This window comes from Callorhinus ursinus, unplaced genomic scaffold (genome assembly GCF_003265705.2).
Source record: "Callorhinus ursinus isolate GAN/ISIS: 27379988/994484 unplaced genomic scaffold, GSC_fseal_2.0 scaffold111, whole genome shotgun sequence".
Taxonomy (NCBI): domain Eukaryota; kingdom Metazoa; phylum Chordata; class Mammalia; order Carnivora; family Otariidae; genus Callorhinus; species Callorhinus ursinus.
The window spans coordinates 1,058,434-1,074,052 of NW_027397173.1; the positions used below are offsets into that span (position 1 = coordinate 1,058,434).

At 52.4% G+C, this 15,619-nt stretch overlaps 1 protein-coding gene and 1 long non-coding RNA gene across 4 annotated transcripts in view; one reads left to right on the top strand and one right to left on the bottom strand.

Annotated features, from left to right (window-relative positions):
• Positions 1 to 15,619, bottom strand: part of ABHD12 (abhydrolase domain containing 12, lysophospholipase) — a 101,734-nt gene that overhangs the window by 1,477 nt on the left and 84,638 nt on the right. For 2 of the 3 annotated variants that reach the window (XM_073889638.1, XM_073889637.1), the window contains exons 4-12: positions 13,578 to 13,697; positions 10,445 to 10,475; positions 8,805 to 8,850; positions 6,523 to 6,652; positions 5,416 to 5,453; positions 4,790 to 4,869; positions 3,775 to 3,857; positions 1,622 to 1,718; positions 380 to 507 (exon numbers count right to left, since the gene is read on the bottom strand). In XM_073889638.1, the coding sequence (XP_073745739.1) occupies positions 380 to 507; positions 1,622 to 1,718; positions 3,775 to 3,857; positions 4,790 to 4,869; positions 5,416 to 5,453; positions 6,523 to 6,652; positions 8,805 to 8,850; positions 10,445 to 10,475; positions 13,578 to 13,697 (753 nt within the window). The remainder of the gene's footprint in view (positions 1 to 379; positions 508 to 1,621; positions 1,719 to 3,774; positions 3,858 to 4,789; positions 4,870 to 5,415; positions 5,454 to 6,522; positions 6,653 to 8,804; positions 8,851 to 10,444; positions 10,476 to 13,577; positions 13,698 to 15,619) is intronic. The other variant, XM_025876985.2, reaches the window with a different exon arrangement.
• Positions 7,147 to 9,260, top strand: LOC141371864 (uncharacterized). Its single transcript, XR_012377137.1, has 2 exons — positions 7,147 to 8,393; positions 8,510 to 9,260. It is a non-coding gene; the product is annotated as an uncharacterized lncRNA (long non-coding RNA).

Here is a 15,619-nt window from a genome sequence, read left to right on the forward strand (position 1 = left end):
GCTGAGGACAGACAGGCTTTTGAGAGCTGGCCCAGAGTCTCCTGTGTGCCTATGCACAGGGGCAGGACCTAACGGGTGTGTGGGAAGAGACTGAGGCCTGACCCACAGCACCTGGGGTGCACGTCTGCGCGCTGGATGCTCCCGAGTGGTGTGTCTATGCAGCCTGCACAACCCACACCACAGGGAAGTCACTGCCCTGTGTGATCACGGGAGTGCTTCAGGAGAGTGGGGCCATAAACACTCAACCCCTCTCCATGGAGATGGAAGGCTCCCAAGTCACAGCGACTCCTGGCCCCACCGAGGCACACTTAGGGGTGCTGCATGCCTGGCCTGAGCCATCCCCCCCATGGCGAGTCTGTGGAGGGGGGAGAAGCCTCACCGCAGTATCCGTGGAAGTTCAGGGCTCTTGTAGATATACTTGTGCCTGTAGCCGAGGTCTGAGTGAAAAGGGATAAACTGAACTTTGAAGTCTCGGAAGCTTCGGGATGGAGCAGCAATGTTGTAGAGCTGGGACGAGGGAGAGACAGGTCAAAACCACAGATGGCAGCCCTGCCTGGGGGTCTCCCTGCTGCAGAGACCAGTCAGCGGCTGCTGCCTCTGAAGAGCAACCCAAGCCCCCACCAACAACACTGCTGCCCGCAGCCTGCAGGGCCAGGGCGGGGGGCACGCGTACCGACAGGCCTGACGCTCGAGACCCTCTGTCCTAACGCCTCTCTCCCAGATGGCCCCTCCTCAGGGCGCAGCAAGGCGGATGAGCCAGCCTCGTGGGAAGAGCTGCCTGCCATGCAGTGGTATGGAGGCCTGCGTGCCAGAGCAGCCCGGAGGGCTCATCCCAGGGCTGGGCTGTCTGCCTCAGACTTTGCCGTGTGCCTGGGTCACAATCTGTCCTTCCTCAGCCCCTTCCTCCCGCCCCAGAGATGGCCAGGCTCTGCAGGTCTGAGTGGTGGTTGCTGCGCAGTCCCCTGTGCCCAGACTCACTGGAGGGAGGGGACTTGGTCCTGCTGGAACCCACTGGCACCCGGGCCTCACTCCCTCCAGGCTGACCCTGCTCCTCACCATCGCCACGCCAGATGGTGCTATCTCCAACACTCACCCACAAACCGAATGCTGCTTCCTGGCAGCAAAGGCAAAGCAAACTCAGCAAAAGCAAACACAGAGGCCCCACAACAGCATGGTATTCCTGACATCAGTCCCATCCCAAAGGCAAGAGAACAGACAAGAGGTATCAACTCTGCCAACTGGGGCCCCCGCATGGGGGTGGGAGATCCTCTTCCTTGAAGGTTCTCTCCCTCCAGCCTGGCTGAGATCCTGGTAGTCAAGTCTCTGTCAGGCCAGGACCCCTGCACAGGGACCGGGAACCATCTGCTTATTTCTCACATTTCCTCTTGCCATCACCGAAGGTACTGGTGACGAAGTCCACACCCTCTAACTTACCTTTGCTCATAAGACATCACCTGTTTGCCCCCACCCCAACCCTGCTGCTGACCTCTCCCACGCTTCTCTTTTTCACAAGGGGCACCTGGCAGCAGCAGCACCCCTCCACACCCGCGGATGCCCGGTCCAGCCTGAACGGGAGCCAGCTAGATGCCTACCCGCACCAGGGCTAGTGCCCGGCTCTCACCTTTCGGCCAAGCTGGAAGGGCACGACCGGGTCGTCCTCAGCGTGCAGGATGAGCAGCGAGCAGGAGATGTGCTTCACACTGTGGGAGCAGATGGAACTGGACCAAGGCCCCGGGGAGAGGTCTGGGGTCTCTGGGCCCACCTGGGTTTAGTGGGGGCTTCACCATGGTGCTCAACAGCTAGAACTCAACTGGCTTTTCACTAGAGAACTACAAGTAGATTTCTTAGATGTTTCTACCACCACTCAGTCAAGTCTAGAGATCGATTCATTCACCAAATCAGGCCCCTGCGTACTTTTCGGAAATTGAAAATGATTATTTATGCCACTAGACCTATTCTTTAAAAGTTACAGAATGATATTTACAAACCCAATAACAGAGGTGGGCCAAGAAATTTATTGCAAATGAAGGTCACTAGAAATGTGTTGGTAAAAAAGCCCACACCCTCTAACCTGTCTTCATTGAAAATGACATTTAAGGTCACCCTGAACGTTCACAAATAAGTTGATATTTTCAATAGGTTCACACGATCCAAACCCGCCAGCAAACCACGGATGGGCTGTGGGACTGGACAGGCCCCAGAGTGTCTGGCTTCCCCTCACTGAGTAAGCCCGACTTTGGGCAGGACCTGGGCCAGGAGGCTCGCCACCCCACGGACCCAGCCCATCTGGTGACCTGTGCTTCTGCTTGCGGCACACACCTGCGCTCTCCCTGCATTCTGCTTCCAGGGGGGAGTGCTTCTGCTGCGAGGGTCACATTTTGAGAGTGGAACGGCCCATCTTTTCAGGATTTCCACTGTAAGTAGTCTGTCCTAACCCTGACCCACTCTAGAAAACGCCTGGTTCACATGCTATCACCTTAGAGCTGCCCAAGTGGGGGCTTGTGACTTCCTATGGGTGAAATACTGCCATCCCCTCAATGTTCAGCTGGGAGCAGGGCCAAAAGGCGGCTTTGGGGGCCCCAACACTCACTGTGGTGCTTGCTGTTGGAACCCAGTTTCTTCAGATCATTCTTGAAGTTCCAAAACAATAATATTTATAAACAAGCAGGTTTTTTGCTTATGTCTGTTCAATTTTAGTTTGCTCAATTTTTAGAACCAAAACAAATAATTAAAGGGAAAAATATTCCATTTTTTCACATTTATTCCAGAGTGTATTTTTTTAAATGTTAACTGAATATTTATTTTAAGATTTATTTATTTTAGAGAGAGAGTTGGGGGGGAGGGGCACAGGGAGAGAATCTTCAAGCAGACTCCCCACAGAGCCCGACGTGGGGCTCGATCCTACGACCCTGAGATCAAGACCTGAGCTGAAAGCAAGAGTTGACTGCTCACCTGACTGAGCCACCCAGGCGCCCCAATAGAAATATATTTTTTAAAGATTTTATTTATTTGTCAGAGAGTGAGCCAGAGCACAAGCAGGCAGAGGGAGAAGCAGATTCCCCTGCTGAGCAGTGAGCCCGATACGGGGCTCGATCCCAGGACCTGGGATCATGACCAGAGGCGAAGGCAGCCGCTTAATGGCCTGAGCCACCCAGATGCCCCTAAATATTTTTAATAGTGAACTTTGTAACATCCTTCTACAACCGAACAGAAATCAAACGGCTGAAGCGGTGTCATTGTTTGAGTAATAGTCTCCTTATTGCTCTAGAACCTGTCAGGAATTCTGATTCTGATGGACAAGTTTCAAATAAAACAACCACAGGGACATGTTGTCTTCCTGTTGCTTTCATGCCATCATGGCCTTTTCCAATCCCTTCTCTCTCAGCTGTAGCTCTCGGCCTGACCTGCCCTTTACAGAGGTCTGATGGTTAGAGAAGAACCCCAGTATGCAGAATTCCATCCTATTTGGTTAAGGTGACTAGTCCTGGGGGTTCTCAGTGATTTTTTTAAATTGAAAAATGAGGTATTGGGGTCCCTGGGTGGCTCAGTCGTTAAGTGTCTGCCTTTGGCCCGGGTCATGATCCCAGGGTCCTGGGATCGAGCCCAGCATCGGGCTCCCTGCTCTGTGGGAAGCCTGCTTCTCCCTCTCCCACTCCCCCTGCTTGTGTTCCCTCTCTCACTGTCTCTCTGTCAAATAAATAAAATTTAAAAAAAAATCTTTAAAAAAAATAAATTAAAAAAAAGAAAAATGAGGTATTGTAGTAGAGTACTCACTTTTCATCATTTGCAAATTTAATTCCACTGCTTGTAATGGGGTCGAGGAAAAACCAGTCAAACCCAGGAAAATAGCGATATATCTGAAGGCGACATGGAAACAACGTGCAGAAGCATCAATCAGACAGAGGGTGCTGAGTGCCCAAGAGTCTCCCCAGCTTCCGAGTGGACCAAACTGAGGCCCCACCAGAGCTGTGCTGGGGCACCCCGCTGCCCCAGACTCTGTGCTTAAGAGGCTCCCGAACTGGCCACGCGTGGCTGCCCACAAAATGGGCTCCCACAGCTCCCAGCAGCAGCCGGGCAGGACCGGCTCAGAGACCATACTTCCCACAGACGTGAGGGCTTCCACCCCTGGAAAAACAGGGGTCCATGTGACTTGGGAGTAAAGGAACATCAAAAAAGTAAGACTATAGAGGACTCCTCCTGTCTGCAACAGAGCACCGTGAGGTCAGGTGGGGGGCTGACACAGCCCCCCAGAACGGGTGGCCAGCCAAGAAGCAGTGGGACAGAAGAAGACACAGAGGAGCCCCCTCTGAGCCCGGCTTGCAAAAGGAGGTCTCAATCCTGGAAGGTGACAAGGTTCTCAGTCACCCTGGGATCCCCACCAGGGTTCACCCAGGGTGTCACCTGGAGACACGACTGGGAGAGCCTGGCTGCTGAGCACCATCTATGCGGACAGGGAGCAGGGACGCCCACTGGGTCCATGTCTGCGGAAGCAGCCAAGACAGCAGCTGCCCGCCTGGGCTGAGCCCCACGGAGCAAGGACGCCAGGTCAGCAAACCACGCCTCAGACACAAGGCCTCCCGGGGGTCCTGCTGTCCCTGGACTACCCAGCTGTGAACCCGTCCTTCCGCCTGGCTGCAGAGTTCTAAAATTCCCAGGCAGCTCTGTGGTCAGGCCAGTGCCCTGCACTAAACAAGGATTAATTTTTATTTTATATTTTCTTAAGAGTTACCTTGATAGTAATTATTTTAATAATAAAAATAAGTCAATTTTTAATAAGATCTGTACTTGCCACTGAGAACGGATGGCTCTTAGCTTCTTCACGTATATTAGTGAATGGAGATTCCAATATAAGGGCATCTGGAGGTGTCTCTAAATAAACAAACAGGGGGCTGTGAGGCGAACAAGAAGCCCCCACAGACGCCCATGGGAGAGACTGGTCCCCCAGACTGGACCGTGGATCCCAGGCGCCACCCCCACTAGCCGCTCCCCCCCACCCCAGCCAGCCTTGCCCCACAGACCCTCCTGCACGGTAGGTACATAAGAAGGCCCCACCCAAGGGACTCTCAGGTGGCTGTGATTTACTCCCAAGAACCACATTTACTGAAGCTGTGTATCAGGAGCCCAGCCTTGATGAGGCTCTCCCAGCTGCTTGAGAACCCATGGGGAACACAGGCTGGGGTCCGCTGGGGGTTTACCCAGATCCTGGCCTCCAGGCCCAGCCCACAGGGCTCCGAGATGACACCAAGCCCTGTTGCTGTGCTGCTCGTCCATCAGGGCCCACCTCCCAGGAACCCACAGCGGAGCCTGGGGCACGGCGAGTGTGCGCAGACACACCATGCGCCCTGCCTGAGCCCTGGGACCAGGAGGGGCCCATGCCTACCCAACCAGCACTCATACCTCCACATAAGCTCCTACCTCGCTCACAAAGGCGCCGCACCAGATTTGTTGCCACTCTGAAAAGGGAGGAAGAAACAGTTCAGGTGAATGATGACCAAAGTTGTCTGAGATGAGACTGTTCTAGTCTTGTAAGTGACCAGAGAAGCTGTGGGATTTGTGAAGCAGCTGGTGGGGTTTGGGGCTGGGGGAGGGTGTGGACAAAGATGCCCCACGACTGTGACTGGTCCCTGCTGCCCCTGCCATCAGCCACCCTCTCCGACCAGGATGGCAATGACAGCCCCCAGACCTCTTGCCGTCCCAGGACCACACTGGGCAGGTCCCACGCAGACAGCTGTGGCAGGATGGCCTGCTCCCCGCTCTGCCTGGGTCCCTCTCTGTAGGCATGCAGCTCACTCTCCTGGCAGGCCCCATCCCAACTGCAGCATGCCATCCAAGGTGAGCAGCAAGGGGAGGAAGGAGCCACAGCCACTGCACCCAAAGGAAAGGCCACTGGAAAAGGGATGGCTGCTGAAGGCCTCGGGACTCCGGGCACTGACAGCAGTGCTCCTTTTAGAAACACTCTCAACCTTCCATCAGCAGAAGCGATGCAGGCAGCCCCAAATGGAATATTAAACTGCCTCCCCAATCTTGGCAGATGTAGGAAGGGAACCACCCACTGCCTCCCCTAAGTTCTCTTGTAAGCCAAGAACAGACTAAGTGGCCAAGCTGTTCACAAACATCCCTAGTCTGCATGTGATCAAAGCCCCGACCCTCAGGCTTGCCAGCCAGCACCTGTACTCCAAAGCCAGGCGATACAAAGCCCAAGTGCCCAGTCTCATTCTGCCCTGAGGCACACCCTGGGACTGAGACGAGTGTGCCCCTCCTCCCTGCAGAGGGACACGGCCACCCCACAGCTGCCTGTGTGTGTGTCTCAGGTCACTTCTTTGGTTGAGGAGTTAAAGTAGCTCAAGCTCTTCACGGTCTTTTGTGGCACTTCATCCCCTGCCCCCACCATGGGAATGAGGGACAAGGCTTGTTGGGACTCATGGCGTCATGGGATCCAGAAGCCACCAGGGCACTTTTGGAGAGACCGAAACGCCCCATGAAAACCTGCTTCCCCATGGTTCCACCACGCTGTGAACTCACCCAGTGCCTAGGGAATGACCCCAAATATACACAGGGTTGTCTCCACTTCTTGCTTTGATCCAGTCAAAAACATGAAGTGCGTCATACGTCATGCCTCGCTCTGATGGCGTTCCTACTGAGTCACCCCAACCTGGTGGGGGAGAAGCAGCAAGAGGAGGAAGTCAAACCCAGCCCATGGAACCTCTTGGGCAGGCTCATCTTCTCCTTTCTCAACAGGCAGCCTAGGCCTGTCCTGGGCAACAGAAGTCTCTGCTACCATCATTCACAACCCCATGCGAGGGGAGTCTGGACAAGCCTGCTCTTCCTCAGCCAGCTACAACCCCTGAACCCAGAGAGCCATCCATACACCCTTATCTGAGTCCCGAAGAACAACTACGCAGACAGGGCAATCAGACCCACAGACTCCTGTGGGCAGATGGTACAGCAAACTCCCCAACCCTTAGGGCTTGCTGAGAGCCAGCCCAAGATGAAGGGCCAGTGAGACCCCAGCCTGCCCAGGAGCCCTTGCAGAACAGGAGCATTCCCAGGGGGGGTCCCTGAGCCCAGTTTGGATTCCATGGCCAGCTGCAGCCCAGCTAAAGACAGATGTGGGGAGTCAAGCTGGGGGCGGGGTAAGATTCCAGGCTCAAGGCAACTCTGACCCAGAAAGGGAAGAGGCTGTTAGAATAGCAGAGAAAAGTTAACCATCTCTGCCTGCATCTTCCCCCGGGGCCCTCCCCCCAGGCTCTTGGAAAGGGTAAGTGCCACTGTCATTTCTAGCAACTCAGCAGTGAGTCATCATCAAATGATCTGAAAGCACCACAAGGCTCAGAAAGAGCCAGTTCTGCTGCATAAGCAAAACCCACAATTAGTGGGCACAATAAGCCACCTCCCCTGGGCATCCCAGATGCCAGATGAGGGAAGGGACTACGTGAGAGACAAGACCATCCTGAGAGGTTCAGGGTGTGGATAGGAGGAGGGGATACAGAGACAGAGACTGGGAGAAGTGGAGCTTAGAAATGCAGAGACGTGATGAGAACCGGAAAGAGGAAGTGGTATGAGGGATTTCACTTCCTGGTAGAAGCACAAGGAGGTAAACAAGGAAGAAGGCCGCTCTTTCTATCACCGGTGCTGAGGTCTCTAGCACCCTGCAGGAATAGAAAACCCTTTTTAGCACAGAAAAAAGGGTAAGTGGGTGAACTACTTTCTAGATCCTGATCTGTAGTTTTCCCCAACCCAGAACTTGCAAATAGTCTTCTGTGAAAGAGCCATCCCTGCAGTAGGCAGGACCACTACCCCCCTCCCCACCAGAGGTCTGTGTGCTCATCCCTGGAGCCTGTAAATATGTTAAATTATGTGGCAAGCACAGAGCGGGACTGAGGCTGCAGAAGGAAATGAGGGCGCTGATCAGTGGACTATGACATGGGTGATTACAGGCTTACCAGCGTACAAAGTAATCACAATGGTCTACTGGACAAGTGAGAGAGGAAGACCAAAGTCAGGGTCAGAGACCAGACTCAAGAGACCATGAGCTGAGGCACAAGGACAGCTTCGAGCAGCTGGAAAAGGCAGGGAACTGGATTCTCCCACAGCACCTCCTGAAGGGCCTGGCCCTGCCAACACCTGGATTTTAACCCAGCAGCTAAAGATTTTGGACTTGTGACCTCCAGAACTGCAAGATAATAAGTCTGTGCTGTTTGAAGACATCAGGTTTGTGGCAATTTGTTACAGCAGCAAGAAGAAACTAACACGACGCCTGTACCCTCAGTCTTAGGGTATTGACACCACTACCCTCCCCCAAGGTCAGGCCACGCAGGCCAAGCAGCCCTCTGACCTCTGACCTCTGCCACTGAGACTACAGGAGGCCCACGCTTCTCACAGGGCAGCTCCCGGTCAGTACAAAGTATTTTCCTGGCTCATTAAGGTGCACCGTTTTTAGCCTACAATAACTGCGGGTTCTCCGTCTATTCAGCGGCAAAGGCCCTCTGGTTCTTTTTCCTGCTTTCAGAACTTTAACAAGACCAGCTCTTCTGCCCACAAAATGTGTCCGATGACCAGCTTTGGGGGAGTCTGAGTCCAGTAAAGAAAAGACAGTATTTTCTACATTTAAAACGTTGCTGAGGGATGCCCCTCGTCTGCCTGCAGGACACACGTGGGAGGACTCTGTCCCCTCACCCCCTTACTACCACACTCGCCATCACTGCAGGTCAGGGCACCACCTCGGCTTCCCAGGGTGACGCCTACACAGCAGACCCTGACTGGAGCGGTGCGACAGCCCAGACTTGCACTTGCAAAAAACTCACCTCTGTAGTCAAAGGTGACCACGTGGTAACCAAGGGAACTCAGCACCTGGAAAGTGAAAAATAAATACCTGGGCAACAAATCCACACATCTTGGATTGAGGGCAGCTTGCCTCTTACTAAACCCAGCCTGATGTCAGTCTTTGTGCCCTGCACACAGTGGAAGCTTAATAAAGACTGTTATGACGCTGCCCATTCCCCATTATAAAACCCACACGTCGGCCGCTGCTACAGGACACGCTGATGCCCTCTGCCTCTGGGATATGGAAAGAACAGCTCTCCTGTGGCTCAGACTACATTCACACAGGTAGCCCCCCCAGGGCAGACACCCTAAGACCAGAGACCCAGGAGGAGGGGCTCTACGGTCAGAGACTGCATCCGGGATCCTTACTGCAACCTAGCATTTCTGACTGTAAGCTTTTGCTGAATTTTTCCATTATTAAAAACAAAATCCCTCTAGATGACGTGTTCTCCTGGACTAGATGATTACTCACAGCCCCCACCTGAGCCTTCCTGGGCTGTGCCCAGAGCCATGTGGAAGCGGCCAGCCACCAACATCCCCCAAAATCACCTGAGGGAGGTGTGCCCCTTTCTCCTTCGCCGGCCCCAGTGCAGCCTGTGGCAGCCACTTCCCTCCAGTCCTGAGCCTCCCACAGAGTCTGCCCTCACCAGGGCCACAGCTGCTCCAGGTGCGAACCTCAACCAGGGACCACAGCTCTGCAAGCGCACCCCCTCCCCGACTTAATCCAATTCAATCGAGGCACAAACACTCCCATGGCCCATAGCAGCACCTGTCCTCAGTGTATGAGGGACAGAGCGCTGCCCACAAGATGCAGATGTTCCCTCGCATTTGCTTCTGTCCGTCTCTGCCAGGTTAGCAGAGGGGAGGCTGAGGGAGATGGCCCTGCAGGCAACCACACATTTCCGGCTCTGAGCGCCTGGCTGGGAGACCCACTGGCCCCTCCACCAGGTCAGCCTGGAATCTGGTTCTAAGGTGAGACTTTGGTGTGGCAGAACTCCTGACCCTGCAACTTGGCAGGAGTGTGGCTCCCTGGCCCTGGGTGCTCTCCATTCGTTTTACAAGAGAAACGCAGCATTTAACAATTTCAAATGCCTTCAATATAACTGCCAATATCTGGCATATGATCCCCAAAGTGCATTCATTCCGCTTTCGGCAGCTCTCCCTGGAGGCAGCATTACAGGAGGCGTATAATGTTTATATAAGAAGCATTCCATGGTAGAGGCTTCCATGAATGCAGTGTTGGAAAGGCCAATGCTGATCAACTCTCTCACAAGTACTGGAGGGACTCCCCTCTGCACATGCCTCCTGGGAAGAGCAGGTGGGAAACACGACTTGGGCGATGCGCTTTCCTTCCTATGCCATGTGGATACCACTCTCCCCGCATACACACTACGTATGTGGCTCTGCCCTTCATATACCCCTGTACACAAATCTGCCCATCGACACCCTGTGAATGCCACTGTGCATGTTCTACACTGTGTGCACGCCGCTCTCCCATCACACACACCGTGCGCGCCACTCTCCCATCATCAAACCGTGCACGCAGCGTGTACTCAGCTCTGCCCCATCATACAGCCTATGGACACCCCTCTGTCATATATTGTGTGCCATATTCACCTACCTTGTAAAGTTCCACCCGGTGGTCACCTCCTCTAGAGTGTCAGGGAAAAGGAAACAAGAATGGGTGTTAGCACATCTTCTCAAAAAGGCCAGCCCCAGGGTCAGTACTGGAGTGTCTGGGTCCTTGGTGACTTGGTCCCCAAGTCCATACAGGGAGGGTCATTGGGGGACAGGTGACCTCCTCTGCACAGCATCATAGTGGCTCCATGCTTGTTTCTGGCAGTACCGTGACAAGCAAGGGATAGTGTTAGCATTTGGGGGATATTTCTTAATTATTGCCTTACCTCTATTTTTGACTAGCTAATACATAGGTACAATACACAATCCAGAAGACACAAGAGGATACACAGCAAGTCCCCGACTCCTGCCCAGCACGCAGCCCCTCCCTCAGCTCCCTGGTGACCAGCAAGTAGGCAGAAGTGAAGGCACTTCTTTATACGACATACGCACTCTACTTTCTCTCACTTTTCACTCAGTAATTCACAGCCAACTTTCAGAACTCTTTTTAGCGGTGGTTCACACCTTCCTTATCTTGCAGTCGTTCTGGCCCTTTCCTACCTGCTGTGAACCTAAGTTTTACTGCCATGGCCAGCTCGTGCTGATGTCCTTTTGCATAAGTGTGCTCCACGTGTGGGATACGTTCCTACACATGGAACTGCTGGGTGGAAGGTGTGTGTGATCATAAGCTTGACAATTACTGCCCAGCTGTCTTCAGAGGGGCCCTGGCCCATCTCCTACCCCTGCACCCACAGATTAGTGTGGAATGGGCACTTCTTATTACAGACACTAAACAGGCATTCATGCATCCAAACTGTTTCGTGTGTCTATACTTCTTTGTCCGAGCACTACCTATCCCTTCTCATGCTTTGTGCAGCTGTTGGTTGGCTATTACTGTGAACAGACACCAAAGTGGGGACGGGGCCACCTCAGGAAGGAGAGCATGTCAGCGGGTGAACTCACCCTCTCCAGACTTTTTAGCAGTTTTCCTCTTTTATGGTGAGCACCCTGGCAATTTTGCTGTGTGTATGTTGGGGGGGGGGGGTGGGGGGAGGGCAGGGAGTGTCCCTGAGAGAGACAGGGATGAGACAAAGGGGGAAAACCAATGCAATGCGGCCACAGAAATACAAGGGAATGAGTTTCAGGACCAGAAGGAAATACTGAAAAATGTTTTCAGTTATCTTTGGAAAAGTTCATGGTGGCTCTTGTCTAGGTTGTTTAAATTCCCTACCTCGAGCAAAAAGAAGAGGGGTTTAGCATGTGACAGTGCACAGCAGTAGCCGGGGACTGGCTCTCGGGGAGCCAGGGCTGCTGTAATCCTGCCAGGCCGAGGGGGGGCTGCTCTCTGGAGACAGGGGAGAGGGCAACAACACTTTCAAAGTCACAGTGTTCCCTCAAACCTGAAGTTTAGGCAGACTTTGTCTCTTTTACCATGTGACTGGCATTGCTTAACTGAACCTTACTCCCAGTAAACTACAAAATTTTCTCATTTATAGGAAGATGCTCCCAGAGTGGTTATAACCACTTGCTCTTTGAAAAACAGAAGAGAAACCCACTGTAGCTTGTCCCAGACAAAGAAGAAAGCAAACTACCAAGTGCATGCACGATTCAGCAGCTAAATGCTCTGCGGCCTCACACAGCATCCTCACAGCCCACACTTCCCGGACTTCCTGCAGTGTGCACTGTGGAGCCCCTCTGCCCCGACACCACCAGGGTCTGCTTGCTGCCCTCCCGCCCCCCACAAAGGCCTGTGAATTGATCTCTTTGTTGGTTCTGCCTATAGAATGACATACCTCCAGCCCAACCTGGCAGCCATGGCACCCCGCTGACCCTTCCCCGGGCCCTGTAGTAGCCCTGCCTCCTGCCGGCTCCTGCCAGCTCACTCACGCGCCCTAAGGAAGCTGCAACAACACTGACCCTCCTGGGGCTTCTCAGACAATGCTGTTTGGAAAATGTACCTCCTCCTTCACCCACACTGCTCTCCCAGAGATTCTTCTGAACAAGGCCAACCATGTGGGTAGACAAAGCCAATTCCCAATGAATCTGAAGGACATGCCGTTATAGCCACTCTTTTTTTTTTTTTTAAAGACTATTTGAGAGAGAGAGGGAGCACGAGTGCATGAGCAGGGAGAGGGAGAAGCAGACTCCCCGCTGAGCAGGGAGCCCGAGGTGGGACTCGATCCCAGTACCCTGGGATCATGACCTGAGCCAAAGGTACACGCTTGACCGACTGGGCTACCCAGGTGCCCACAAAGCCACTCTTGAAAAGCATCTGGGATAAACTTGAGCAAAGCCTTGGTCTGCCACAGACAGTGCCTCAGCAACAGCCCGGCAGGATACACTGGCATTGCTGGCTTACAGATGAGAGAGAACTCACACCCATCACCCAACCTGACAGCATGGTGGGGCGGCCTGGGAGGATGAGTTCAACTGTGTGCACTCAGCTGGGGTCCCTCTGGCCTCCCTCTGCTTTCAGCCAACCCTCCTTTGGTGTCACCCTGACTCCTTCTCAGCACTCACTGCCCCTTGCCAGGAAGTGTGCCTCTGCCCCAGAAGGGCATGCCTGCCTGCGACCCTCAGACGGGGCTGACACACACGGCTGGTGAACAGGAGACAGCATTCCCCGGGGGCGCTGCGGCTCTGAAGTGTCACAGCGACCCCTCTGAGGAACCACCGCTCCTTACTCACTGAGAAGCCTTATTCCCTAAGTCACTGGCCCTCACTTTGCCCTTCAAATTACGTCAGGAGGAAGGAAACACCCCACTCTGGCCGAGGATCCGGGTCACTGTGACAGAGACACAGCCTCCTCCATTCCACCCAGGTGCGAGCCCCAGATAAGGGGTGTCTGGACACAGCTTCCCACATCTGCTTAACACGGGGTGTGGGGGTGGTTTTCCAAAGAAACTGCACCTGAGCCCACCTTGCATACAGCTCTGCTCTGAGCCTGTGGGAACACTGCTTCATGGGAGTTTCACGCTGACCCCTTTCCCCCAAATCCCTTAAACTCTGCCTTTTCCTGTGTTCTTGGGATGCTCCACGGCCCCACTGTCTGTACACTCCCTCACTGCAGGGCATCAGTAGACCCGACCGGGCCAGCACTGCAGGGAGGACATGCTACGCAGGCTCCTCTTCCTCACCTTGTGCCTGCATTCCCATGCAGGTACAGGATGATAGGGCAGCTGGAAGCCAAGGCGTCCTCGTACCACATCTGGTCCTTTCCTTGGGCATCCTTCCACCAGACAGCGGGGACAGTGTGCCTGGAAACAGAAGCAGAGTGGAGTGGCATGATCAGATGAGGATGACTACTGACAGAACGACAAAGGATCAGAGTCACAACTGAGCACAGAGCAGGACGGGTGGGGCTGGGGAGGCAAACTGCCCCCATGACCAGAAGAAATAACTCAGAACTCCAAGCTAGAGTGATGGCTTCTGACAGCCTTGGTAGGAGATTTCCTGACTTATACCTGGGCCCCTCGGGGCCACAGAAGCTTCCTCTGGTAGCAGGTGGGCAGGGGGTGGGGGTGGAGTTTCTCCCGTGTGAACTGTATACTCTGTAAGGTAAGATCTAGTCCAGCTCGCTCACCAGGACTTCACCTGGGCCTCACACAGAATGAGTGCTTAATACATACTAGCTAAGTAACATCATTTCCCCTCATACATACCCATATTTTTAAGCTGCAATTTTTTACTTATTTTTATTTAAATTCAATTAACATATAATGTATTATGAGTTTCAGAGGTAGAGTTCAGTGATTCATCAGTCTTATATAACGTCCAGTGCTCATCACATCATGTGCCCTCCTTAACGCCCATCACCCAGTTACTCCATCCCCCTACCTCCCTCCCCTTCAGCAACCCTTAGTTTGTTTCCTATGATTCAGTCTCTTATGATTTGTCTCCCTCTCTTATTTCATCTTGTTTTATTTTTTCCTCTCTTCCCCTATGATCCTCTGTTTTGTTTCCTAAATTCCACATATGAGTGAAATCATGTAATTGTCTTTCTCTTATTGACTTATTTTGCTTAGCATAATACCCTCCAGTCATCCATGTCCATGTAAATGGTAAGTATTCATCCTTTCTGATGGCTGTGTAAGATTCCATTGTATGTGTGTGTGTGTGTGTGTGTGTGTGTGTGTATACACACGTATAGATCAATAGAACATTGATATATATATATACACACATACTACTTCTTTATCCATTCATCTGTTGGTGGACATCTGGGCTCTTTTCATAGTTTGGTTTTTGTGGACATTGCTGCTATGAACATTGGGGTGCATGTGCCCCTTCAAATCACTGTTTGTATCCTTTGGATAAATACCTAGTAGTGCAATTGCTGGGTCATAAGGTAGCTCTACTTTCAACTTCTTGAGGAACCTCCCTTACTGTTCTCCAGAGTGGCTGCACCAGCTTGCATTCCCAACCAACAGTGTAGGAGGGTTCCCCTTTCTCCGGATCCTCACCAACATTTGTTGTTCCCAGTCTTGTTAATTTTTAGCCATTCTGACTGGTGTGAGGTGGTATCTCATTGTGGTTTTGATGTGTATTTCCTTGATGCCAAGTGATGTGAAGTATATCTTCATGTGTCTGTTGGCCATCTGTATGTCTTCTTTGAAGAAATGTCTTTTCATGTCTTCTGCCCATTTCTGACTAGATTATTTGTTTTTTTGGGTGATGAGTTTGATAAGTTCTTTATGTATCTTGGATAGTAGCCTTTTATCTGATATGTCATTTGCAAATATCTTCTCCCATAATGTAGGTTGCCTTTTAGTTTTGTTCACTGTTTCCTTTGCTGTGCAGAGCTTTTTATCTTAAGTCCTAATAGTTCATTTTTGCTTTTGTTTCCTTTTGTATCGGAGACATAACTAGCAAGAAGTTGCTGTAGCCAAGGTCAAAGAGGTTGCTGCTTGTGTTCTCCTCTAGGATTTTGATGGATTCCTGTCTCACATTTAGGTCTTTCATCCATTTCATGTTTATCTTTGTGTATGGTGTAAGAAAGAGGTCCAGTTTCATTTTCCTGCATGTGGCTGTCCAATTTTCCCAACACCATTTGTTGAAGAGACTGTCTTTGGGAACAAAGACTGTCTTTGGATATGCTTTCCTGCTTTATTGAAGATTACTTGACCACAGAGTTGAGGGTCCATTTTTGGGTTCTCTATTCTGTTCCATTGATCTATGT